At 45.3% G+C, this 26,706-nt stretch overlaps 2 protein-coding genes across 2 annotated transcripts; both read left to right on the top strand.

Moving 5' to 3' along the window:
- Positions 1–909: 909 nt before the first annotated feature.
- LOC148501164 (indolethylamine N-methyltransferase-like) lies at positions 910–12,370 on the top strand. The gene is made up of 3 exons (XM_088450855.1): positions 910–1,062; positions 6,791–6,998; positions 12,022–12,370. Exons 1-3 carry the CDS (start codon positions 1,032–1,034, stop codon positions 12,368–12,370), a joined length of 588 nt encoding a protein of 195 aa, XP_088306981.1. The 5' UTR covers positions 910–1,031.
- A 4,987-nt stretch (positions 12,371–17,357) lies between these two features.
- LOC148501165 (nicotinamide N-methyltransferase-like) lies at positions 17,358–22,039 on the top strand. Its single transcript, XM_088450856.1, has 3 exons — positions 17,358–17,502; positions 17,904–18,111; positions 21,622–22,039. The coding sequence occupies exons 1-3, from the start codon at positions 17,358–17,360 to the stop codon at positions 22,037–22,039; spliced, it is 771 nt and encodes a 256-aa protein (XP_088306982.1).
- Positions 22,040–26,706: the final 4,667 nt, after the last annotated feature.

Here is a 26,706-nt window from a genome sequence, read left to right on the forward strand (position 1 = left end):
GAGGCATTATTTAAAAATCATGTAAAAAACTAGGAGAATCCATACTTAGAATAAAACTCAACATGCCAATTCAATTTCCCCCCGTTGAAAGTATGCAATGCACCAGATTTACTAAGTGCAGGGCGGACACGGGGTCCCAAAAAAAGTGCCTAATCCTCCCCACCCCCCTCGGAAGTACTGTAGCCCTGTGCTTGAAAGGTGTGGAAAGTTTGTCTGTTTTAAAGTGGTAATAATTCAAAAGGCAAAACCAGGTTGGTTTTATCTTTTAAATTATTGCCAATTTGAAAATATAGGAATAAGCTGCAGTGCATACACACGTAAAGGTTTTCTGTCCAACCATCCAACTAGTTGATTGGTTGGAATGAAAATCTGGTAAGGTATGAAAGCAAATGACAATCAGCAATTTGCTCCCAAATGCTGGAAAATGGACAAAAACTGTTGTTTGAACAAATTGTTTAAATCAAACAATTAACAAACTTGTCTGACCGACCATTTTCATCTGTTTTCTGGCATTTAAGAGCAAATTGCTGATCATCAGTTACTCCCATACGTTACCAGATTTTCATTCCAACCAATCAACTAGTTGGATGGTTGGACAGAAAATCTTTACATGTGTATGCAGCTTAACTCCCCAGAATGGCACTCACTCCTGCATCTCACAGGCTATTAAATAAGGCTATAGGGGGGAAAAGACAGAATAAAGAGTTAATCCCATGCTGTGTTTAACTGCCATAATACCATTATACATTTTAAACAAAATTATCATTGCCCCTATGCATAATTCTGTTTACGTGTTCACATGTGACCCTACTTCAAAATGTGTTAAAGGACAGCACATCTGGTTCCATGAACTATAAAGGTGCAATTAATTCTAGCAATGTTAGCAATTAGCAATCAAAGACCTACAGAATGGATCCCAGCCAGAAAAAGCACTACCATGTGCACGGTTTCCATCCTGATAAAGTAATGGACGCCTACTACTCTCTCCAAAAACGAAAAGCTGTTTCTTTCAAGAATCCACGATAAACATTATGACGGCTCTTCACAATGCATTTACCTCAGGTACACATATTTGTTTTTACACTGTAGTATAATCTTTAACTGATTAATTTATAATGAAAGTGTAAAAATATGTAAAGGTATTTTTAAGAAGCATTTTCATACTGTACACCTGTGGAAGGCTGTGCTGGGATCACGTGTTTGATCCCAGCATCAGCCGAGGTGCAGGGGCAGGCAGGGGGGATGTGTCCTCTGCGGGACACATCCGTTGCCGGCGCTGGGACAGTAATGTCCCTAGCGTTGGTGCAGATACCGCGGGCACCTGGTGAAGGGACCGCCTGGTCCCTTTCACCAGTGCCGGCAGTACTGTGGCGCCGGGAGAAGCTTGGCTCCGGGCGCAAGCTCAGCGGAGTACTGTGGCGCCCGGCAGCCAAGAAGCGGCGGGTAGCCGGCGCTGGGAGAGAGTACCTGCTCCCAGCGCCGGTCAGGCGTTGGGCGCGGTGTACTGTGCGGCGGGCGTTTGGCTCTGGCCGTGAGCCAAACCTGGCTCGCGGGCCAGCAGTCAATCAGAGGCGGACGCGACGAGCCAATCGCGGTGTCATAGCCCCGCCCACTCGCGCCGTCTTGTATTAGACGGTGCCGAGCGGGAAAGTTCAGTTCGGTGGCGGAGAGGGAGGAGAGAAGACCTCCCGAAGAGCGGAAGATCGGCGCGGCAACAGGGGCGGCGGCCGCGGAAGAGGCCAGAAGACGCCGCTGTCAAGAAAGAAGAAGACAGGTGGCGCCGGCTGGAAGAAAGGAAGAAGAGGCGGCGCCGCTGGCCAGGACGGGCCAGCGGCCGAAGAATGCGGCTGAGGACCAGAGAGGACTGCGGGGGAGGAAAGTAAAAGAGCGTCACGAAGTTCCCCCCCCGCAGCCTCTTCCAATGTAGCAGGTAGGCCCTCCGTGAGGCCCACCATATACCCCCCTCCCTAGACCGCCAGGATTGTCGGGCGCTAGGCCCGTGGAGCATTGTCGGGCACTAGGCCCGTGGGCAATTAGTCAGGCACAAGGCCCGGGGGACAGTAGCGGGCATTAGGCCCCATAAAAGGATTGGCCCGTAATAAGGTGTGAGTGGCCTGGGTACTAGGCCCAGGCCACTAAATGATCGAGTAGGTGGGCACCAGGCCCGTGGCTATAAATCAGGCGTAGGCCTGTACCCATACAGGAGGGCACTAGGCCCTATATCTGAGCCCCAATAAAAGTGGTCTGGACATTAGGCCCAGGCCACTACCAGAGCCCACCGTTAGGCAGGCCACTAGGCCTGAGCTGCAAAATAGAGCGGGACTCTGGGCAGTAGGCCCAAGTCCCTTGAGTACCCTGCAGTAGGCAGGCATAAGCCCTGAGCCGCTGGTAAGACCCTGGGCGTTAGGTCCAGGGCCCTGAGCCCATTAGGTAGCCCCCGCATAGATGATTAGAGGTGTGAGCAGTGGTGGAGAGCTGTACGGCTTCCACCCATGAGGTAGTGGTTTCCCCAGTCACCGAGAAGAGGAGCTGGCCAGCTCTGGATAGGTAGCAGACATTTAAAGGGACAGCACCGTGTTTTGCTCTTGTATATTTAGTCTGTGTTTGGTGTTCCGTGCAGGGCAAAAGTTTAGTTGTTGTTATATCTGTCGCACTACACACACTGTATGTTGAGGGTGATGCCGTTTTAGTATGTGTAGTTGCTTGACATAGGTTTAGGCCCTGCACGGCTGTGTTGTGTATCTCCTTACAGGGACCTGTAGGCGAGTGAGCGGACGAAGAGCAAGAGTGGACACGGTGAGGAATATCTGTGTGTACTGTCTCTCCCTGTTTGTCACTATCTATCTCTCCTTCCTTCTGGGCGGACGGTGAACCTTGCAACCCGGTGCAAGGACGGATCTTCACCTGGTGCGTGAGTACCGATAGGTGAAAATTCGGGATCTGAGGCCAAAAGTGCCAATGATGATCTTCACTTAAAACCTGAATTTATCCCCCAGTTCGGTAGGGCGCGTTGGTCGACGTGAGGAAGGACGGTACTCACCTCGTCTCCTTCCCCCTAGGTCAACGTGTCCGTGTTCTATTCGGAGGTTCCAGGACCGTCTGCTCAACACACGGCCTGAAGGTGAGAGGGTGCGACGCAAGGTAAGTAACAGATGTACACCTGCACGGCAGCAGGCATTGCACCGCACCCGCCCCTCACACACCAGGGATGGGGAACCTCAGGCCCAGGGGTCGTATAAGGCCCGCAGAGTCATTCATTCTGGCCCTCAGAGCTTTTCTCTGCTAGTCTCATCTGAGTGAGGCACCCTGCAGCCAGAATCTATGCAGCAGTGCCGCCTGTAGCGTCCTTAGGGGAAGCAGTCGGCATTGCAACCTCCGGCTTCTAGACTGCTTAAACCCGGCAAGGTACAAATGACAGGCGTCGAAAATCTCGATGCCTGTCATTAGACCTATGCCGGGAGCCGAACACCCGATCAAAGGTAACCCTTGTGCCGGGAGCGGACAGCCGCTGGGAGGGAGGGTTAGGTTAGGGGCTCCCGGGGGGGACTTAGGGTTAGGCACCCCACTTGGGAGGTTAGAGTTAGGCTAGGGGAAAGGGGGGTTAGGCTTAGGCACCCCCGCGGGGGAGGTTAGGGTTAGGGTTTGGCACTTAGAGGGGGATTAGGGTTAGGCACTTGGGGGGGAGGTTAAGTACCCCTAAAGGAGGGTTAGAGTGGGAATTAGGTTAGGCGATACTTACCTTAAGGATGATCAGGATTTCCTCATCTGTCGGGCTGCCGCTGTCGGGATTAGAACCGCTGGCCATGCGGCAGTAAATCATAATTAAAATTAATTAACGTTTACTGTCTAAAGTCAGGGATTTTTTTTCGATTTCCCGTCGCATTTGCCTTTAGTAAAACTAAACATATCGCAGAAAAAAACAAAATTGACACTTGATAAATTTACCCCTATGAATTCAGAGAGGGTCAAGAAGATCACTGTCGGAAACCAGAATAAGGGGCAGATATATAGAAGCTCTGGGAATTAATTAAGTGGAAAGTGATATACGACCAACCAATCAGCTCCCAACTGTCATTTTTCAAACACAGCCTGTAACATACAAACAAAAATGGCAGCTGCTCAATCAATCTAGCAGTATGACCCCTCCCTTTCATGCACCTGATTAGTACTGCTAGATTGATTGAGCAGCTGCCATTTTTGTTTGTTTGTTATGAGTTGCATGAAGGAGCCAGCATTAGTAGGGCATGCTGGTTCTAGTAGTGCTAGTTGGAGTTCCCAGGGGTGACTCCCAGGTAAGCTGGCTCTCAATTTGGATGCATTTATGTATGTGCCTTTATCATGAGGCCTTACATTTGATAAAATTATATATGTGCCTTTATCATGAGGCCTTATAATTGGTATATTTTACATTTGGGGTGAGCGTTTGGGCGTAGGGCCCCCGGGACTGGTCTGGCTGGGCCTCCTCAGGGCATCACCACTTAATACACATAGTTGCTTTTCACATCACCTTTTATGTTTGTTTATTATTCATGTATTTTTTCACATATTGTTTAACCTCTCATTCCACACTTAATGATTACTCACACACAGCTATACTTTACACTGCACTGTCACTCTTTTTCCATTTTCGTGTGATGCCCTGGGGGGGTCCTGGGCTGGATGTTTTTTGGGGTGCACTGCGCCCCGGACGTGAACCCCTTAGTGTTAGGGACTGCTGGTAACAGAGAAGCCGTGACGTGGCCCAGCAGCCTCCCATGTATTTGCAAATGCATGCAACCAATATCTCAGAATTTCTATGACCATATAGTCTTCATATATTGTTGCAGGTATTATTCAGTGTGCTGAGGTACAATAGGGGGTTAAATCCCCCTCCTTTTTCTACACATCCTGTAACATGACAGTTGGGAGCTGAGTGGCTGCTCGTTTATCACTCTGCACTTTATCACTTTCCAGAGCTTAGTACATCTGCCCCATATTATCTGTAGTTAGAAATCAAGGCAATGGTTTAGAGCAGTGTTCCTCAACTCCAGTCCTTAGGGAACCTCAGCAGATCATGTTTTCCATATCTTCTGCTGGAGCGCAAGCATATTCATCACTCACTAACAAATTTTAATAGATACAGTATGAACTAATTATTTTCCTTGCAACTCTGGAGCAAATTCAGACTCGCTCGCTAGATGCGTTCGCTCGCAGCCAGCGTATGCAAATCCAGCGTACACCCAGCAAGGCAGGCGATCGCACGGCAAGGCATTAGTACGCCCACTAAGTATTGGCGTGCGATCACTTAGTGTGTGCAGACGCCCACCAGCCATTCATAAGACCCCCAACTGTGCACGTCATCTCCTAAAAGTGCATGAAAACATCTGTACATTGAGCACCATCGGATGCGATCGCAGCGCTTGAGGTTGCCTATACCCTGACACAAGCACTGCGATCACTTCATTGTGACATCCCGCCAAGTGACGTTTACTGTGACGCTGCCTTCTAATTATGCACGCCTCTGAAACGGCAATGCAATTCTCAGGCAAGCCTGCGTTCGCACCTCCACTCCCCCGTTTCTAGTGGTCTGCCCCTACCACCCACAAACGGCCTCTCCTGTCACTCACTCTGCTGGGCTGTCTATGCGCAACGAGTGAACGCATTCTGATCTTTCGCAGTGGCTTGCGCTGCATGTGCAGATTGCAACTATCGGTCAGCTACGAGCGTTCGCATCCTAGCGAGCGGGTCTGAATCAGCTCCTCTGTTAGGAGACCCGGAAACTATGTGCTGCTAAGATTGCCTGAGGGCCGAGTTTGAGAACCACTGGTAAAAGGAAAGATATGAAGTTTGCTGGAAAAAGATCAGGATGGAGTAAAAGTTTGGGGTTTAGAATAATAGAGAATTTTTTAAAACATAACGTAGATACCAGTGGATGGGTAAATGTTACAGCAAGAATGAGGTTAGTAGGGACTGAGCAGTTACTGGAAAGGGATGTAGTGGACATCCCAGCTGTCACAGTGCCAGCGGTCAGAATCCCGACTACTGACATACCGACGGTAAGTATTAGGCTTGGGGTTAGGGTTAGGTTAGGGGTTAGGCACTAGGAGGAGTGTTAGGGTTAGGTTGCAAGGGGGAGGTTTATGCTACGGGAGGGGAGGGTTAGGGTTAAAATGTGGTTGATTGATTAGGGGTGAAATGGGGTGAAATGTGGTTAAAAGTTGATTAGGGGGATGTTAGGGGTTAAACACTAAGGGGCAAGGTTAGGCTGAGGGGAGGAGGGTTAGGCTGTAGGGGTTTTAGGCTGTGAGTTAGGGGTATGGTTATGGATTAGGGTACTTACCTGCATGCATCAGGATTCTGACTGTTAGGACGCCACTGTCGGTAGTCTAGCTGCCTGCATTCTGACCACCGAGATCCCCTACCCACCCACTGGAAATGAAGGAAGGGATCTAATGGACAGGCAGTGTCACATGAGCAGAAGAGAAAGTACATTAGATGAGTAAGGCTGAGGGTTTGAGGGGGGCACATTTGGATTTGTAGCTCAGACATTTCTTGCTTAATTACATCTAGTTTTTGTATGAAGTAGTCTTCAAGAACTTGAGTTCTAAATGATGAAGAACATTTCATGGAGAGCTGGGAAAGCAAAGTCTCTGAGTGTGAGACTGTGTCATCTTATTATCATCCCCTCATTCCATTGTAAACAAGTCAACAACAAAATCATCAAGAACATAGCAAAGTGAGGGGAAAACCTTTTGGTATGTGAAATAGAGACTGATACTAACATAATACATAAATGGTTCTTTGCCTTTAGGTAAGGTAAAAGGAAAATCCCTGGCTGACATGAGTTTTGGGCCCATGATCTATCAACTTTTTGCAATCTGCGAATTCCTGGAAGAAATTATAGTTCTAGAGTTCAATGACCTTTGCATCCAGAAACTGAAGCAATGGATGGATAAAGACGCAGATGCCTATGACTGGACCCATACCTTGGAAGTACTGATAAACTTAAAGGGAAGCAGGTTGGGCATCAGATTTACTTCCTGTTTATTTCCTGTCTCAATGTGACACTAATGTAGTACATCACATTATCACTGAAAAAAGTATCATAATTAAAAAGAACAGGACAGGCGGAAATACAATGTCATTTACAATAAAACAATACTAAACTAATAAGATCATGGTACTATGGGCCTCATTCAGAGGCGGTCGTAGGATGCTTACGACGAAACCCTAAGGTAGGGTCTCATCAACCTTAAGCCCCAGGGAGCCCCAGGGAGCTCCCCACTGACATCACTGATGATGTCAGTGGGGCCGCCCCCAAACGGCAAGCGTTCCGATAGGAACGCCTCCGTTTGGCCGGCATGCCCCCGGCATGCCCAGCAAATGGAGTGAGCTGTCACTCAACATTGACAGCTCGCCCCATCTGCTACGAGACCCCTAACGCCGGATCACCCGTCGTTAGCCGGGTCTCGCGCACGACGGAGCCGGCTCCATCGTGTGTATGCGCACTGGAGCAACATCGACCCGGTTGCGAGCTCGTAGAGCTAACGACCAGGTCTGAATAAGCTCCTATATGTATATGTGTGTATATATATATATATATATATATATATATATATATATTGTGACACAGTCAGGTTAGGGGGTCCCTCTCCTGGGTAGAGGACTCCTTCCTTACACACACACACACAGCAGCAGGGAAGCAGCACACCAGTCTGGATACAAGTACAAGCTGGTCGGCGCCAGTCTTTATTGTACAATATCAGAAATAACACAAAGAAAACATAAACGTAAATCCTAGCCCTGTTGGGGCACTAACTTCACAGGTAGTTCCCTCACTACCAGAACCTGGCAGGGCCTAATGCCCTCGCCAGCAACAAAAGCACAGCACAACACTTACAGTTAGGTTTTCAAGTGTCTCTGAGCAACCTCCCTGTCTGCTCTCCCAGGTGAGACAATCAGCCCTCAACACACTAGGCTTATATTGGCCACTCTCAGGTGGGAACCCAATCAAGCCTGTTACCAGGCTGCGAGAACCAAAACCTGGAGTGGCCGTGGGTGGAGCCCTCCCTCTCCTCTCACCCACAGCTCCCAGGTCCCAAACCGGCTTTTCAAAAAGCCGAAACTCAAGCCTGCTACACTGCAGACTTTCTCCTGGGGTTTTAAAACACAAAAGACAGGAATCTGGGACAAATGTACCTGCCACAGACCACTTTACCAGTGATCCTATCACAATATATATATATATATATATATATATATATGTAAATTATAAAAAGCTGCAAAATTAAATTTGATTAACAACCCCCATGAGAGTGAGACTGGAAACAACAGTAGAGCCGCTGATATTTATGCTTTACCCTAGCGATGTTAATTAGATACAAAAGAACTGTTAATGATGTACAGATGTACACATACATCTAGCCTCCATGTGCGTTAAACAGCTCTTCTAGTTGTGCCATGCCATGGCGTGGCTTGGCAGCGACTGATGTTTTTTTCGTGCAACGTTTTTCCTTGAAATGCAACTTATTCGCAAAGTGGTGCAAATAGGACGCACAATCAGCTTCTGCTGATTAAAATGATATACGGCATTCTATATTTTTTGTGTGCGACTACAGCTATATGTGTTTGCATGTCGCATGCAGATATAACCGCATTTTCTTGGAAAAAAATCGCACGAAAAGACGCTTGGTGCGACCGATTTGCTCGACGCTCACACGTTATGTGAAATGCGACTTGTAGCTCACAGAGGATAGATGTATGTGGACACATTTGTACCATCTACCTCTTAATATACCTCATAGAAAAGTCACAATAGAAATAAAAATTGTCACTCTCACCTATAGATAATTGAAAAACTTTGTAACCAACAACGTGGGAAATACTGTATACTAAACAATATATCCCGGTACAAATATAATTATGTAATATAACGTTTGAGAGCACATTCAGAAGTGCTACAGCAGTTGTGTCACTAAGGGGGAGGTTTGTGGGGGGGTGAGGAGTGCAGCGGGTGTCACCAATCAAGAGGGTGACACCAAAAACTTGCTCCTCTGCTGTGACAGAGAGCCGGGCACTGCTTTGTGATGCTATAGGGCAGAGCCCGGCTACCAGGTGATGAAGGAGGAGTTGGCACGGCAGGGAGTGTCTTTGGGCACAGCCCAGTGTCTTTGGGAGCGCATGTCCAGAGAGTGATAAAAACTGGTGTGTGCCACAAGACCATGCCCCCTTTCTGCAATACCATGCCCCTTTTCGGGTGAACGCTGGCACTCTATATAGCTCTTTGGGTGACACCAACCCCAGTGATGCCACTGTGGTCCAGTACTTTGTTGCTTCAGATTGCGCACAACAAGTACCATCATACTTGTAAATGATAAAGAAAAAAAAAAAGGGTATAAGCACTACAAGCTAGTATGAAATGCATAAAACAAATTATACATATCACAAGAGGCTAGTGGGCTATAAAGCACTCTATACACATCAGTATATCCATAGGTTCTAAAATGAAAAGTGGTATAATGACTCCCACTATGTAGATAAAGTTCCAGCTAGAGTTCAGTTTTCAGTGCTCCATATACAATCATCAGGTCTCTACTGGTGGTCAAAAATCTCCAAAGGAATGCGAAACCAACATACAATAATATAGTATATAATATAGTTAGTGTATAGTGTAGTGTTTATGAAACAATGCGCACATCCGCTAGTTCTAATAAGAATAACAGGTATGGACGATTGGTGTGTCATCTGAGAAGTCAAGGCTGAATATTGACTCAAAGAGGGTCTTTTTCACAACTGGCGGTGGGGGCTATGTAATAGTGGGTTGTATTTGCAGTGTAGGCCCAAACAGGAAGTGCATCTGCAACAGGTGTTCCTTATATGGTAATTAGGATAAAAACAGAAGTGAAACCTAATTATACATAGTGGAATCAATTAATACATATGATATGCCTGAATATAAAAAGGACATAGTAATAATCATAGTAATAATCATAAATAATTACATATAAATAAGTATCACTAGATGCAAATAAAAAAGGTTGGTTACCGTCCACCACATTATGACCTTGTCTCGGCACTGATAGAAACATGTTGATGTTAACATTTTAACAGTGTCGAAATAATCAATGTGGACCTTCTGCTGTTGACATTGTGAATGTTGACATTGACATACTGATCAGCGACATTCTCACTGAACATCCAACCTTCGCATTCTCTATACATTAAGCTCTATAATGTATATAGAATGGTGGGATGCTTTTATTATGCTATTATGGTGGGATGCTTTTATTTTCTCCCATAACTGTAACCCCTGACAGGTGCCACCCAAAGACCCACTATTATTCTAAAGATGAGATATTCGCACTCACACAACAATACCCGACTGTACCCAATTGGATTTTTATAAAAAATATATATATTCTGTAATTTAATGCACATTCCCACGTCAATAGCAGTCTTATGCTGTTAGAGTTGTGATGATGGAATGCGAATGAAATGCTGGTGGCTGTTCAGCCGCTGGTTCAAATCCCAACAGCAGAAGCCCGATTTGAAGAAATCCCTACTGGAGCGGGTAAGTAGTTTACCCCCCCTACCTCTTACTCCCCTAAACCTATTCATCCCTTAGTGGTGTCTGGGATTGTGCCTAAACATAAGCTCCCCCGGGGGTGCCTAAACCTAAGCCCCCCTTCTTGCACCCTAAACCTAACCCTCCCAGGAGGGTGCCTAGCCCTAACCTCCCCCCAGTGGCACCTAACCCCCCCTTTCCCTAGCCTAACCCTTCCCAGGGGTGCCTAACCCTAAGTCCACCTGGGGGTGCCTAAGCCTAGCCCCCCCCCCCACACACACACGGCTAACAACTAGACTGGTCAGACTTACCACATTTGGGATTTCAGCTAGCTGGATTCCGGCATCAGTATTAAGATAGGCATCAGTATTTTGACCCTATTTTAAGACCCCTGCTGGGCATTCACTGTCGGGATTTAGACCAGCGGCATTCAGTCCACTGGTCCACAAAGTACATCCTATGAATACACTGCCCTTCACACAACAATACCCAGCTGTAACCCCTCAGATTGTAGCAATAATAAACCATATATTGTTTTTTTGTGGCACTTTAATGCAGTATGACACATCCCTAACTAAGGTGGACAATCTCAGGATCGGCAATATCCTGGCATTTTGGCCTAAAATTGTCCGGGATTGAATACTGGGATTGATGCTTCGAATCACAGGATTTTGGGATTAGACATCTATGCTTTTTTTTTTTGTAATGCCGGGCATCACTGAGCACCTTTGACTCAGATGCTGCCCAGCTCCCCCTGGCCTCGCCTGACACCAGCCGCGCCGCTGGCCGGCCCTGCCGTTCAAGCCCGCCCACTCACTTTTCTCCAGCCACGCTGCTCCTTCTCCAGCTCATGAGAGAGGAGGGCAAGTCACTGTGGCCAGGATTGAAAAAACTGCCCTGGATTGGCCACTCTATCCCAAACAGCTCTTTTCTATAAGAGATGTGATGATACTGACCTTCAAGCAACAATACCCAGTTGTAACCTCTCAGATTTTCCCAACAGTTAAATGGATTGAAGTTTACTACAATAAAGAAATGTTTTTGGGGGGCAGAAGGAGGAATGCCACTGAAGCAATGACACAGGCAGCCTCTCCCTGTCTTACCCTCGTGCCCTTTTTGTAGCTCACTGTAGCTGAACTGCATGATAGACCATCTCCTCACACTGTCTAGCACAAGATGGCAGCTGAGAGCGAGAGGAAGCCATATCTATATGTCCCAAAACACGTTAAATATGAGATTTTTGGGGGAAATGACGTTTGGCCTCATTTTCACATCGCCTAAACCATAGTTTGGCTCAGTAACTGAAAGTCTGGTTCAGTTGGATTTAACCAAATCCAAAACCTCTCATCTCTAGTTATAATACTGTTTGTTGTTGTTTTTTATTCTATTATTTTAATTCACCGTATATATACTCTAACTGTGGAGCATTGGGTTGCCATCACACTTCTCTAGAAAACATGCTTATTTGTATTTTTCAGTGATGAATGGAAAGAAAGAGAAGACATGGTGAGGAGTAGACTTAAACGTATTGAGAAATGCGACTTCACAAAAGACAACCCCACAGATCCCGTAGTTCTGCCAAAAGTTGACATTGCATTGAGCATAGCGGGACTGGAAGTTATTAGTGCGGACAAGGATATTTACCTCAAAAACCTGAAAAAAATGTCGTCTTTAATTAATGAAGGAGGATATCTATTAATGTTTGTAAATATTAATGCCTCCTATTTTAAAGTCGAGGAGCACAAGTATCATCTATTAAATGTTGATGACGATTATTTAAAAAAGACTCTGTGTGATGAAGGGTATGAGATTGAGCACTATATATAATATATATATATATCAGGGGTGAGCGGGTTCGGATTTCTGAAATCCGAACCCCCCCCGAGCCCCCGCGATCCGAGGCCGATCCGAGTCAGGCTCGACTTTTCCCGCCTGACTTGGATCAGAAATCGAGGCAAAACGTCATCATACCGCCTTTCCGGGTCTTGCGGGTTTTGGATCCTATATAAGGTACCCGCGTCAGCGCCATTTTCTCACTCGGCTGTGGACAGTGAAGAGGGAGGGTGGGAGTTAGGGCTGGCTGGGCTGTGTAGTGTAGTGTACTGTAGTGCAGTGTAGTGTTGTGCTGTGCTGTGCTGCGCTGTGCTGCTGTTGTCCATAGGGGCTGTGTCCACTACTTCAAAGTCCATAGGGGCTGGCTGGACTGTGTTGTGCAGTCAGTTGTCCATAGGGGCTGTGTCCACTCCAAAGTCCTGTGCAGTGTCCCAGTCCTAAAGGGGTGCTGTAGTGTTGTCCAGGGGTGCTCTGTCCGTCAGGGGTGCTCCCCCCAAGTGCAAAAAAAATATATATTTTTTCTGTGTTTGTGAATTGTGTGCACTGTGGCTGCACATGCATCAACAAAGGAGCAGCGCCAAGCGTGCGCCTGTGTCCCATAAATAAAGGGCCAGGTGGATTGACCGATAAAGGGTGCTGTAACCCCCAAAGGGCACTCCAAACAAAATAAAAATATATTTTCTGTGTTTGTGAATTGTGTGGGCTGTAGCTGCACGTGCATCAACAAAGGAGCAGCGCCAAGCGTGCGCCTGTGTCCCATAAGTAAAGGGTCGGCTGGCTCATTTCTTAAAGGGTGGTGTAACCCACAAAGTGCACTAGTCTCCAAAAAAAATAAAAAAATATTTTCTGTGTTTGTGTGCGCCTTAGCCGCACGTATATATCAAATCAATATAACATAAGTGGAGGACCAAACTTTCTCCGATAAAAATAAAATAGGGAAAGATCAAGAACCACTTTCTCCTAGTGCTGAAGCTACTGCCACTAGTCATGACATAGACGATAACATGCCATCAACGTCGTCTGCCAAGGCCGATGCCCAATGTCATAGTAGAGGGCACATACAATCCCAAATGACAAAGTCCAGGAAAATGACCTTGAAAAAAACATTTAAATCATCTGAAGAGAAACGTAAACTTGCCAATATGCCATTTACAACACGGAGTGGAAGGAACGGCTAAGGTCTTTCCCTATGTTCATGACTAGTGGTTCAGCTTCACATGACGATGGAAGCCCTCCTCTCGCTAAAAAAATCAAACGAGTTAAGCTGGCAAAAGCACAGCAAAGAACTGTGCATTCTAAGAAGATATCACAAATCCCCAAGGAGAGTCCAAGTGTGGTGGCGGTTGCGATGCCTGACTTTCCCAGCACTGGACGGGAAGAGTTGGCTCTTCCACCATTTGCACACCCCCTGCAAGTGCTGAAAGGAGGCACCCACAGTCCACTTGCTGATATGCAAATTGAAGATGTCACTGTTGAAGTACAACAGGATGAGGATACTGGTGTAGCTGGCACTGAGGAGGAAGTTGGCGAGGAGGATCCTGATGGTGATGTGGTTTGTTTAAATCAGGCTCCGGGGGAGACAGTTGTTGTCCGTGGGATGAAAAAGCCCATCACGGTCATGCCTGGGCAGAAGACCAAACATTCCACCTCTTTGGTCTGGCAATATTTCTATCCAAATCCGGACAACAACTGTCTTGCCATATGTACCATATGTAAAGGTGAAATAAGTAGGGGTAGGGACGTTAACCACCTAGGAACATCCTCCCTTATACGGCACCTGCAGCGCGTTCATAAAAAGTTACTGTCAAGTTCAGAAACTTTGGCTAAGACCGTAAGCAGTCCAGGGACACCTAAATCCCTTTTTCCTGTTTTATCTAAGGAATCGGTGGATGAGGAGGATGAGGACGACATCTTGCCTCCGTAGAGCCAGTTTGTGCAGGGACACATTAATTGCCAGCTTGTTTTGTGGGGGCCCAAACGAACCAATCATTTCAACCACAGTCATGTGGCAGACCCTGGCGCTGAAATGATTGGTTTGTTAAAGTGTGCATATCCTATTTATACAACATAAGGGTGGGTGGGAGTGCCCAAGGTCAATTCCATCTTGCACCTCTTTTTTTTCTTTGCAGTATGTACTGTTTGGGGCCTAGTTTTTCAAACTGCCATCCTGTCTGCAACTGCAGTGTCACTCCTAGATGGGCCACGTGTTTGTGCCGCCCACTCGTGTCGCTTAGCATAGTCATCCAGCTACCTCGGTGCAACCTTTTGGCCATAAAAACAATATTGTGAGGTGTTCAGAATAGACTGGAAATGAGTGGAAATGAAGGTTATTGAGGTTAATAATTGCATAGGAACAGAAAAACCTACAAATTCTGTGATTTTAGCTGTTTTTATGCTTTTTTTAAAAAAAATACAGATCCAAAACACAAAACCCAGAACCTAAAACACGGAAGGGTGGTTTTGGCAAAACCAATCCAGATCCAAAACACGAAGAAAGATCCAGATCCAAAACCAAAACACAAAACACGAAAAGTGGCCGGTGCACACCCCTAATATATATATACACATATATATGTAGAAGAAAAATCCGGCACTCATTCATAGACAATACAAATATCTCGTTGCCCTCCGATACTGACACAGGCTCACTGCATCACATAGACAAGGCACCAAAGAACGGCGGCACTCAGGGATTTTAAATGTAGACAACACACACTTAGTAGCAGTCTAGGTCGACGTTTTAATACAGAAGTATTCTCATCAGGACACAAAGAAAGCAATAAATACACACCTTATACCTTATATAACGTGCTCCCCCTCACCATAGTTCCGTGTTCATCCTTCCTGCATCCGGCCAGGATCGCGCCGTTACGCGCAAAGTGATGACGACACCAATGTGCGCCCATCACCATGGTTACAAATTATACACACATCGTACCTATATTAATACATGACCAAAAGATTACAAAGTAACAAAAAGGTACAGGCTAGATATAGCAGACATAGCTGCCTATTCATTAACACATAAAATTTGATGGAGGTAATTAGGTTTAGAACTTGCATGGAATTCTACCTAATTACAGGAGGAATTCATCATTCCTCCTCTCCATCAGTATCTATTCCGAAAAGCTGTCATTTTTGTGATGCTAGCATTTCGGGAAATAGATAGTTTTCCCTCACTACACTACCTTACCGCAGCTGGAATCCGTGCTGCGCTTGCGCTGTTACATTCGTAAACCCAGCGCATGCACAGCACTACTTAGAGCTGCGGTAATTTTGTGTACCCCCTAAAATCTCCCCTCCCCCCTCCGCTCACCTCCCCCCAGTCCCACACTTACCTGTCCGCGCAGCAGCCTCCGGCTCCATCCTGCTGGTCTGTCATGTGGTCTCCCAGCACAACACAGTACAGATTAGAAAAAAAAATCTGTCTGCACACATTTATTTAAACTTGCACCTCTCCCTCCAATATAATGCGACATGGACTTACTAAATAGTAGTTGAATCAATTGTGCCATAGCAACAGTGTGGCAATGCCAGTAATGATATACCAAATCACCAATTTCACCACAAAATCATGGATTATTGTTAACAGCCCTACAGGGCTGCATGCAAAATCTGCAATCTCAGGGCTACTGTAAGTGCACCAACAATTGAATCGAGCATTGTGTCATATAGGTTCTGATTCTGATTTAGAGTTATTCTAGCATCAAGGGCTGTTTAACAGGGATTCAGTATGATTTACCGCAGCCCGAGAGAGGAGGAAATCCCGATCATCTATAGAATTAAGTATAACTAACCTAATTCAATTAGGGGTGCCTAACCCTAATCCCACCTCTAAGTGCCTAAACTTAACCCCCCTTCCCCGCTGCCTAAACCTAAGTCTCCTGGGGGGTGCCTAACCCTAACCTCCCCCCGGGGAGTGCCTAACCCTAACCCCCACTTCCCCTAGCCTAAACCTAACCCTCCCGGGGGGGTGCCTGACCCTAAGTTCCCCCCGGGAGCCCTGAACCTAACCCCCCCCGTGCGGCTGTCCGCGCCCGACACCCAGCTTACCTTCGAACGGGATGCCGGGCGTTGGTAAAATGACAGGCGTCGAGATATCGACGCCTGTCATTTAGCCCTTGCCGGGATTAGACAGTCGGGAAGCCGGCTGTCGGGATTCCCTCCTTCGGCTTCCCAACTGCTTCCCGTTTAACTGAAGAGGGAACCTGTGTGCACTCTCTCCATGACTCTCGCTGGCCTCAACTGCACATGTGCCGATCTCTCTGGTAACATACTACCGCGCCAATTTCAATACTGGTAATTTCAATACTGCAAATGCACAGATCTTTGGGAAAATGGCGTCTGCGTCTTTCTCCCAGTAATTTCTGCAGCACTGATGGAGAGGTAAGTATTATAAATGGGTGCAGGGTGTGCTCTGGGACTCAGTGGCCCATTTGCACCGCAAATCCTGCACCCCTTATAGATCTGTCTCTGAGCCCACCTTATAATATATAACTTTTTATACTTTTTCACTTTTTTTAAATTTTCATGTTATGCCATTTTTTTAATGATTCATTTCTTGTCATTTACTGCACCGCAGAGCCCCATCTTCCTGATATTTTATCACTGCTAAACTTTTTTTTATAAACTTATACCTGCTTTATACAAGCTATATTCCTTGTTTATGAATGATGTATATGTTTTATAAATATATATTGTACTCTCTACCGGATGCAAGCTTTGAATTTTCTCATATTTACAAAATAATCCTGAATAATTATAAGCGCAAAGTCACTGGCATCCTGGTGGAATTATCACACCAGGATATAATTAACGTATATACATACTGTATGTTCAGCATGTGATACCCCATAAAGAATGGCATAATGCATTAACATTCAATCTGTTATTCAGATCATCCTATTAATGTACTATATAACATGGTTGTGGGCTTCTTTTTACCATTAGAAGAATAACTCGCAATTGGAAGACTTACACAATGGATTCCGCACCTCAAAAGCGTTACCATGACTTGGATATAGACCAATATCTTAAGACATATTTTTCAGCTACATCAGATAAAGACATTTTACAGCTGTTAGTTGTCAAGACAATAAAAAAGCTTCACCAGGTGTTCTCCTCCGGTATGTATGCAATGAGTTATGAGGCAAAATTTGTTATAAAACCTTTATTCAGCATAGAGTTCCTCTCTTCTCTTCCTTCCTTGGAATCTCTTGTGCAATCTCTTACTAGATTAAATGACCCCATACATCATCAATCAATCGTGGCAATTCTGCATTTTTGCAGATGATTGTGTAAAAAAATAAAATCTGTAATGTATGGGGTTCACAGATCGCAGATTTCAACCAAAAAGTGATTGGAACTAGTAAATCAGATTGTCCAACATGTTGGATTTCACAGATCAATTGGGGCTGTAGATTGCTAGTGTATGGAGATGATCAGCAGATTTGTAGACTGTTACTAGTAAAAGCATAGGCCTTTCAAGATTGGCAGATCTGTATTCATTGTGTTATATTTTCTACAGAAGCCATTTGTGGAGACACCCTGTATGATATAAGTTATGGTCCTATACTCTATCACCTTTTTCCGGCTTGTCAGGTGTTTAAAGAAATTAAAATTCTAGATTGTAATGACCAATGTATCAAGGAACTGAGAAAGTGGAAGAATAAAGATTCAGATGCCCATGATTGGTCTTATGCTGCCCAAATCGCTGCGGAGCAAGGAGTTGCAAGGTTATTATAATTATTATTATTACTACTATTATCATCACATTTTTAATATTGCGCTAAAAGTAATAAGTCTGGTTTCTTTAATAAAACTTAGCTGGCAGGGGGGGAAATAATGTGGAATTTTCTAAATTATTTTCGGAGTCTTGTCGATGTCACATCTAATGTTCTTTCTTTCTAGAAAGTACAGCAGGAAAAAAACATTTCCAAATGCCATAAATTGTATTGCATATTGCATAATATGGGAGGATTTACGTTCTATGTGCAGTTCTACAGTTAACCCCAGAGAATTGGAGCCTCTGATGTAACAATACACAACTTCACAGAATGGGGTTTAAATTAATAAGTGCTATACCAGCAAATGAGAGGGGAAGAACTTAGGGCCTTACTCAGACCCGCTCGCTAGATGCGGCCGCTTGCTCTCAGCGTATGGAAATTTTTCAAAGTGACGTCAAGGCAGCCGCTCGCACGGCAAGGCATAAGCATGTCCATTATGTCTTGGCGAGCGTTCACTTTGTGTTCACAGACGCCCTCCAGCCTGTCTTTAGCCACCCACTTGCGTATGTCATCTCCAGGAAGTATATACAACCATCGGTACATTGGGTTTCATCGGATATGAACGCAGCGCTTGCGGTTGACTGTACCCTACCGCAAGCACTGCGAGCACTTCAATGTATTATTCAAGCAGGTGACGTGTACTATGACACTGCCTGTTAATTATGCACATAACGGCGTGGAAACACTGGCATGCCTGCGCCCGCAACTCCACTCCCCCATTACTACTGCCCTGCCTGTTACCACCCACAAACGGCCACTTTTGTCACTCATTCCACTGGGCTGTTTTTGCTGGGCGAACGAGCGATTCCGGTTCGCTCGGACTAGTTCACGAACGCACACTGTGATGCATACACATGCGCAAATGCATAACATCGGCCGCGTACGAACGAGTGGACCGCTTGCGAGAGGGTCTGAATCAGGCCCATAGTCCCTCCAAGGAGAGGAAGGTTTCTGTCCATAAACAAAGTCACTATTCTTACAGTAAATCACGGTATAACAGAACCTTTTGAGGATATTGAAGATCAAATTCCTCTGTGTTCTCTCTACTGTTCATTTACCACTGACTCTGGGCCTGATTCAGACCCGCTCGCGAGCGCTATGCGCTCGCAAGCAGGTTGATGGTGGCCCAGTGCTCATACGCACGACGGAGCCGGCTCCGTCGTGCACATGCGTTAGACCCGGATAGCGACGGGCAAACCGTTGCTCAGGGTCTCGCTTCAAAGGGGGCGTGCTGTCGATGTTGAGTAACAGCACGCCCCCTTTGGTGGGCGGGCCGGGGGAGTGGCTGCCCAAACGGAGGAGGCGTTCCCATGTGAACGCCTCCGTTTGGGGGCGGCCCCACTGACATCACGAGTGATGTCAGTGGGAGAGATTTCGGCTCTGTTAGAGCCAAAATCTTTCTGGGGCTTGCGGCCCCGAGACCCTACCACAAGGGTCTCGTCGCAAGCCCGATGGTCACCCACAGCTATGCGAGCGGCCAGGAGGCCGTTCTAAAAAAAAAAAAATGACCGGCCCTGATTCAGAGCGTCCGGCTCTGAATCAGGGCCTCTGGGCATTAATCCTATGTAATTTTTTAAAAATGTTTCTATAAAACATCAAATCGGTTCTTGGGGACTATTAGTACCTACAGTAAGCTTAGGGGCACCACCTTACTGTTTAAATGTACAATCCCTGTTACTAGTGTCAAATTTCTAATTATAGTAATATTTAATAGCAATATTTCAGTTTAATATGTAGTGTAAAGAAACAGTATTTTTTCAAGTTACATCCCTTATGGTACATTTACTCACTTTCCGTATGCATACTGTGACATCAGTATTACAACTATTTTTATCATTGACTTTTATGTTGTTTGTATACAAAAATGTTGTTATTTTAAATTCAATAAGGGTCATGGTCATGTGTAAAAGAGCAAGAAAGCTACCCAGTTGTAGAAATACTCCATTCTGATGTCATATGTCTATTTTTGTGCTAAAGTTCTTTATGGTAGGGGCTACAGCTTCTTGGAGTATAATGAAGCAGTTCATAACCAGTATCAGGTATTGGTAGTAATTTCAAAGCCTAGAACAGAGGTTCCCAAAGTCCGCCATTACAGTCCACGTTTTAGGGATATCCATGCTTGAGCACAGGTGACTTAATTAGTACCCCAGTCCACTTGATTTAACCATCTGGACTCAAGCTTGGATATTCCTAAGACACGGACTGTAATGGTAGACTTTGGGAACCTCTGGCCTAGAACATTGGTCCTGCACGCCTGCCAAAACGGCACACCCTGTTCCTGATGAGGAGAGTGGCAATGTAGTTTCCAAGTTGTAAAATAAAATAATACTTTGCATATTTAATGAGTACAGATATTGCGCTGTGAATGATGTAGTTAAATGGGTGTACATTTAGGGATTCACTGCATGCAGAATTTTACTCATTCACATTAGACCCTGCCCTTGTGGAGCTTACAGTCTATGTGGATTATTCAGCATCGGACGGAATTGCAAAACTGCACACAGGCAGCTTTGCAATTCTGTCCTCGGTAATATGCAAATGCAGAGGGTGGTGTATGACACCTCCTGCTGCATTTGCGATCCCAGCTCTGCGACCGAGGTCGCAGGCTGGGATCACCATCACGACCATGGTGTACGGCGCCAGGCCGACCGCCAGCTGAGTAAGCCACAGCTTACTCAGGCTGGCCAGCTTGCAGGGCCAAGAAACTTCATCCGTGAACACAGTCTGTGGCCCCCGGTTTTCGGGAATGCCGGCCGACCCCGCATCACCCCTTAAATGCCTCTGCCTGTCAATCAGGCTTTAAATTCACTCTCATAATGGGTCCCACGCATGCGTAGATTCCCGATAATCATCCCCTATGTTCTCTATTCCATGGACATACATACTACTGTTAATTTTTTGTCAGGAGCCAATAAACCAGACAGTATGTTTTTGGAGTGTGAGAGGAAACGGGAGAACCTTGAGGACACCCACAGAAGCACATGGGGTACAAACTGTGCACAAATAGTGCCTTGGTCAGTAATTTAACTCATGACCTGTTCTTCCAATAAAAAGTAGTTTTTATCAGTGGCGACTCCATAGGTGGAGATGCAGCGCAGTCCAAAATTCAAATAGGGGAGCCACACCAACTGCCACCAAACATCACCGGCTGGGAGACACTGGCAGTTGGTGTGGCTCCCCTATTTGAATTTTGGACTGCGCTGCAGCCCCACCCATGGAGCCACCACTGGTTTTTATCGTACACATGTTCTAATTAATTAAGGGGGTGGCCGAAAAGTAATAATAGCCAAAATCTGCAATCGCCAAAAATATCGAAGTACATGCCAAGCAGACAAACAGATACAGTTGCACACAATTAACTGCATAGTGTATTTGTTAGTAAATGTAGTAGGTTAGTAAATGACTAATGTCTATAATCATAATAACACATTTTGATGACATCTTTGTTTTAATTTTCAGTAAACGATTTCAGGATATAGAAGATATAACAAGAGGGAAACTGATTATTGAGAAGAGTTGTCTTGTCGAGGAAAACCCCAAATCCGTTATAGAGCTACCACAGGCGGACTGCGTCCTCTCTTGTCGAGCCCTGGATGGCATTAGTCAAGATTGCAACGCGTTCCTCACAAACCTGAAAAATATGTCATCTGTACTTAAAGCTGGGGGGCATTTAATATTGATTGGAGTTATCAATGCTTATTTTTTTACAGTCTGTAATGATAAGTATTTTGCCTTAAAGTATGATGATGTATTTTTAAGGAAATCTCTATGTGATGAAGGGTATACAATCAAATATTATGAAGATATGAGCTCAGAAACAACGGAAAAATTCTATGACATTGAAAAATATGTGTTTGTAGTTGCCCAAAAACAGTGAGAAACTGTCATAATTGGGACATTCAGGGGGAATGGTAATGAAGAGCATTTTAAAACCAATCTGATTTTGCCTTTAAAAAAAATTTAGCTTTAAATCCAATGGCAAAAATCGCTAAAAGTGTGCAGTTTTTACAAATCACTGTTCTTTACATTTCCCCTTCGGTGTGCAACCAATTCACTGAGAATAACTTATTTATTGGTTTAGTTTTACAAGGTAAATTTTAGATTTTTTTTCTTTTGTTGTTAATTTAATGGAATAAAGGGATGTAGTCATGTGACCGCCCCCCCGTCACATTCCCAACAATGGAATGCCGGCTAGGGATTTATGATAGGCGTTGAAATACTGACTCCTATCATGATCCCGACGCCGGAACGCCGAGAACGACATCCCGTAAGAAGGTAAGTCCGAAGCTCCCTTAGGGTTAGCCGTGCGAGGGGGGTTAGGATTAGGGAGTCTAGCGTGGTTAGGTTTGGGGGGAGATTAGGGTTAGGCACCCCTAGGGTGGAGGATTAGGTAACCCCAGGTAGAGGTCTTGGATAGGAACACCCCTCCCGGGAGGGTTAGGTTTAGGGAGCGGTAAGGGGGGGGTTAGGGTTAGGCACCCCGGGGAGTAGGTTAGGGTTAGGCACTAGGGGTGGAGGTTAGGGTTAGACACCACTAAGAGAGGGTTAGGGGGGTACAGGTGTGGTTAGGATACTTGCCTGCCTCTGTTGGGATCCTGATCCTGTCGGGCATCCGCCGGCATTTCAATCCCATTCCGAAATAAACATGATTTTATTTGTCTGCTCTATAAAGAGAAATTGCCACAGTACAAGTAGAATTTGTGCATTAAAATACTGTTTTATGTTACCTTCCTGAGCAGGATAAAGGTTCAGTAAGGATCAGAATTGCTATTGCAGCTGTGAATCGCACGCAATATAGCTTTGAAATTATGCTAATGCCTGCCACAGCTCCGCCAGCATAGAGACGCCCACTGCTGCTTTCTCACATCTGTAATACCTCGCAGTCCTGCGTATACATCAGTACCATTGAAGCAGATCGGTCCATCACGCACACTTACAACTACAACAGGACTGACCTGATGCAGAAAATCTCGTCGCACGCAGTGAGTACTCAGAGCTGCGCAGGCAATCGCAGTGGCTAATTTATGCACGCCCATGCCAGGGGCAGAACTATGGGAGACAATGGAGGCACCTGCCACCGGGCTCCAGCACTGAAGGGGCACCTCCTCCATCACCCACAATATATTCACCCCACTTAGGGCTGTAAATATAGGGGATAGGGGGGCACTAAATAATAACTTGCCTCCGGGCGTCTGGGATGAACTTATGCCACTGCATGCAACAGCATTCAAACGGAAAGGCACGCCTGCGTTTCTCCCACCTCCTCCCTTCACCACCCCCAAACGCTCACATGCTCTTACTCACTCTGCAATGGATTCCTATGTGCGTACGTAATCGCAGTGCAATGGCCGCACATGTGCAGTGCGGCTTATACGCATGTGCAGTGGCTAATAATCACTCCATCTGCGTACGCAGTTGCAATTGCGATCTGTGCTGAATCAGACCCACAGTACAGAACCTCGATGCATCCCTACCATTGAAAAATCATGCCATTATAGGGGTTTAAATCGCAGAATTGGAACTATAAATACATGTTGGTTTTCAGGTGAATTTCTCTAAAAAGTTTACCAAAGGGAAAAATGATGTAGGACAGGTATGTGGAGGTGTAAATGATGAGGGACAGGTATGTGGAGGAGTAAATGATGTGGGACAGATATGTGGAGATGTAAATGATGTGGGACAGGTATGTGGAGGTGTTAATGATGTGGGACAGGTATGTAGAGGTGTAAATGATGTGGGACAGGTATGTGGAGGTGTAAATTATGTAGGACAGGTATGTGGAGGTGTTAATGATGTGGGACAGGTATGTGCAGGTGTAAATGATGAGGGACAGGTATGTGCAGGTGTAAATGATGAGGGACAGGTATGTGGAGGTGTAAATGATGTAGGACAGGTATGTGGAGGTGTAAATGATGTGGGGCAGGTATGGGGAGGTGTAAATGATATGGGACAGGTATGGGGAGGTGTAAATGATATGGGACAGGTATGTGGAGGTGTAAATGATGTGGGACAGGTATGTGGAGGTGTAAATGATGAGGGACAGGTATGTGGAGGTGTAAATTATGGGTGACAGGTATGTGGAGGTGTAAATGATATGGGACAGGTATGTGGAGGTTTAAATGATGTAGGACAGGTATGTGGAGGTTTAAATGATGTAGGATAGGTATGTGGAGGTGTTAATGATGTGGGGCAGGTATGTGGAGGTGTAAATGATGTAGGACAGGTATGTGGAGGTGTAAATTATAGGGGACAGATATGTGGAAGTGTAATGATGTGTGACAGGTATGTGGAGGTGTAAATGATGTGGGACAGGTATGTGGAGGTGTAAATGATGAGGGACAGGTATGTAGAGGTGTAAATTATGTGGGACAGGTATGCAGAAGTGTAAATGATGTGAGACAGGTAAACGGAGTTGTAAATTATGTGGGACAGGTATACAGAAGTGTAAATGATGTGGGACAGGTATGTAGGGGTGTTTTATTGATGGTAGAGGGGTATTACAACTTGAAGATGACAGGTAAAAGTGTTTATTCCAACTTTTCATCAACATATAAAAACACTGATAAATTACTATACATACATCTTTCTGTTCCCCGAAATGCTGGAAAGACTTTAATTTGTTGAAAACCCTTGCTTCCTATAATTCGTCAACTATGAATAAAATGTCCAAAAATCTGCCATTTGACACCTTTAAAGAACTTCCAGTACTTTCCTTATGGTCACTAACAGCCTTCTATATGATCCTGCTATCTCAGTTGTCCCTAGCAGCCTTCTTTATGATCCTCCTATCCCAGTTGTCACTAACAACTTTCTATATGATCCTGCTATCTCAGTTGTCACTAACAGCTTTCTATATGATCCTGCTATCTCAGTTGTCACTAACAGCTTTCTATATGATCCTGCTATCTCAGTTGTCACTAACAGCCTTCTATATATTCCTGCTGTCTCATTTGTAATTTTCTTGTGGTCCAGGATAGTTTCCCGTTCTTTTATCTGCTTATTATAGAAAAGATGCACCCACTCGCTGCGAGTACAGTGTATTGGCATTTCTAATTGACTCTTGTATTTCTCGGGTGCATGCATTTATTGACCCCAAGATTGACCCCAATGCAACATATTAGGGTATATTCAACTCTATGCAGCTCTTTCAATGGGAATAAAAGGAATGAATAAAAAAAATGATATATATATATATATATATATATATATATATATATATATATATAAATATTTCATAGTATAGTACAGGCATGGCCAACCTGTGGCTTTCCATCTGTTGTGAAACTACAAGTCCCAGCATACCCTCCCAATGATCAGCTGATAAAGCATGCTGGGATGAATTGCGCTCACCTGAGCCTGGTTAACTTGCACTTTTAATTAAACTGTGGGCCTGATTCAGACCCGCTCGCTAGATGTGTATGCTCGCTCCCAGCATATGCAAATTCAGCTAAGTGACGGCATGGCAGGCGATCAGATGGCAAGGCATTAGCACACCCACTATGTCTTGGCTTGTGATCACTTAGTGTATGTAGATGCCCACTAGCGCACGTCATCTCCAGGAAGTGTATGTAAGCATCGCTACATTGGGTACCATCGGAAGCGAACGCAGCGCTTGAGGTTGACTATACCCTGCTGCAAGCACTGCGAGCACTTCAGTGTGAAATACAACCCAGTTATGTGTACTATGACGCTGACTGTTAATTCTGCACGCCTATGAAACGGCGTTGAAACACTCAGGCACGCCTGCGTTCGCACCTCCACGCTCCCGTTTATAGTGGACCGCCCCTGTCACCACCCACAAACGGCCTCTTCTGTCACTCACTCTGCTGGGCTGTCTATGCGCAAAGTGCGTATGCATCCTGATCTCACGCGCTGGTTCGTGCATGCCCATTGCAATGCGTACGCATGCGCAGTAAAGTGACTATCGGCAGCTACGAGCGTTTGCATAATAGCGAATGGGTCTGAATGAGCTCCTGTGTTCAATCAAAATGCTTATGTTCCTATAATGTCGTCATTGCCATGGTGAAAAATAATAAATCGGGAATTTATAAGTTGGTAAATAACATTCTGATGGGAGTAGGAGAGATCTCTTATAATTTTTAATTCATGCAAACAGATTCTTTAGCTGCCTAAGGATAAAATTGTATCTATTTTGTAGTAAGAAATATAAACATAAACCAACAGTAAAGTCACGTATCCACTTTCCGATTAAACAGAGCAATGGAATGATTACAACATCGTAATCGTTCAATCGCTAATTAATCGTGCATAAATCAGGCATGAAAATGTTGGAAACGACCAGCGATGCCGGGTGCTCTGGTCATTTTCGACATTAATCATCACCTGAACATGCCGGTCAATCTGCCGATAAAGACATATTGTGCATGTTCGGGGATGAGTGAGGTGCCTGCACTGAACGACATGTCGGTCAGTGTAGGCACTACAGGGGTTGAGGAATGACTGTACGATTACAATGTTGTAATCGTACTGTCATTACCCCATTGCCTAATGGATACGCACGTTAAGTTTTAAGGTAACAAAACC

The sequence above is a fragment of the Taudactylus pleione genome, unplaced genomic scaffold, assembly GCF_031769625.1.
Source record: "Taudactylus pleione unplaced genomic scaffold, aTauple2 ptg000531l, whole genome shotgun sequence".
Taxonomy (NCBI): Eukaryota; Metazoa; Chordata; class Amphibia; order Anura; family Myobatrachidae; genus Taudactylus; species Taudactylus pleione.

What these genes read in the sequence shown, in the direction of transcription:
- LOC148501164 (XM_088450855.1), top strand. Translation starts at nt 1,032, where the DNA reads ATGACGGCTCTTCACAATGCATTTACCTCAG. An exon ending in TCACAATGCATTTACCTCAG is followed by an intron (nt 1,063 to 6,790) that starts GTACACATATTT and finishes CTTTGCCTTTAG; the next exon opens with GTAAGGTAAAAGGAAAATCC. An exon ending in ATAAACTTAAAGGGAAGCAG is followed by an intron (nt 6,999 to 12,021) that starts GTTGGGCATCAG and finishes TGTATTTTTCAG; the next exon opens with TGATGAATGGAAAGAAAGAG.
- LOC148501165 (XM_088450856.1), top strand. Translation starts at nt 17,358, where the DNA reads ATGGATTCCGCACCTCAAAAGCGTTACCATGACTTGGATATAGACCAA. An exon ending in TCACCAGGTGTTCTCCTCCG is followed by an intron (nt 17,503 to 17,903) that starts GTATGTATGCAA and finishes TATTTTCTACAG; the next exon opens with AAGCCATTTGTGGAGACACC. An exon ending in GCGGAGCAAGGAGTTGCAAG is followed by an intron (nt 18,112 to 21,621) that starts GTTATTATAATT and finishes TTTAATTTTCAG; the next exon opens with TAAACGATTTCAGGATATAG.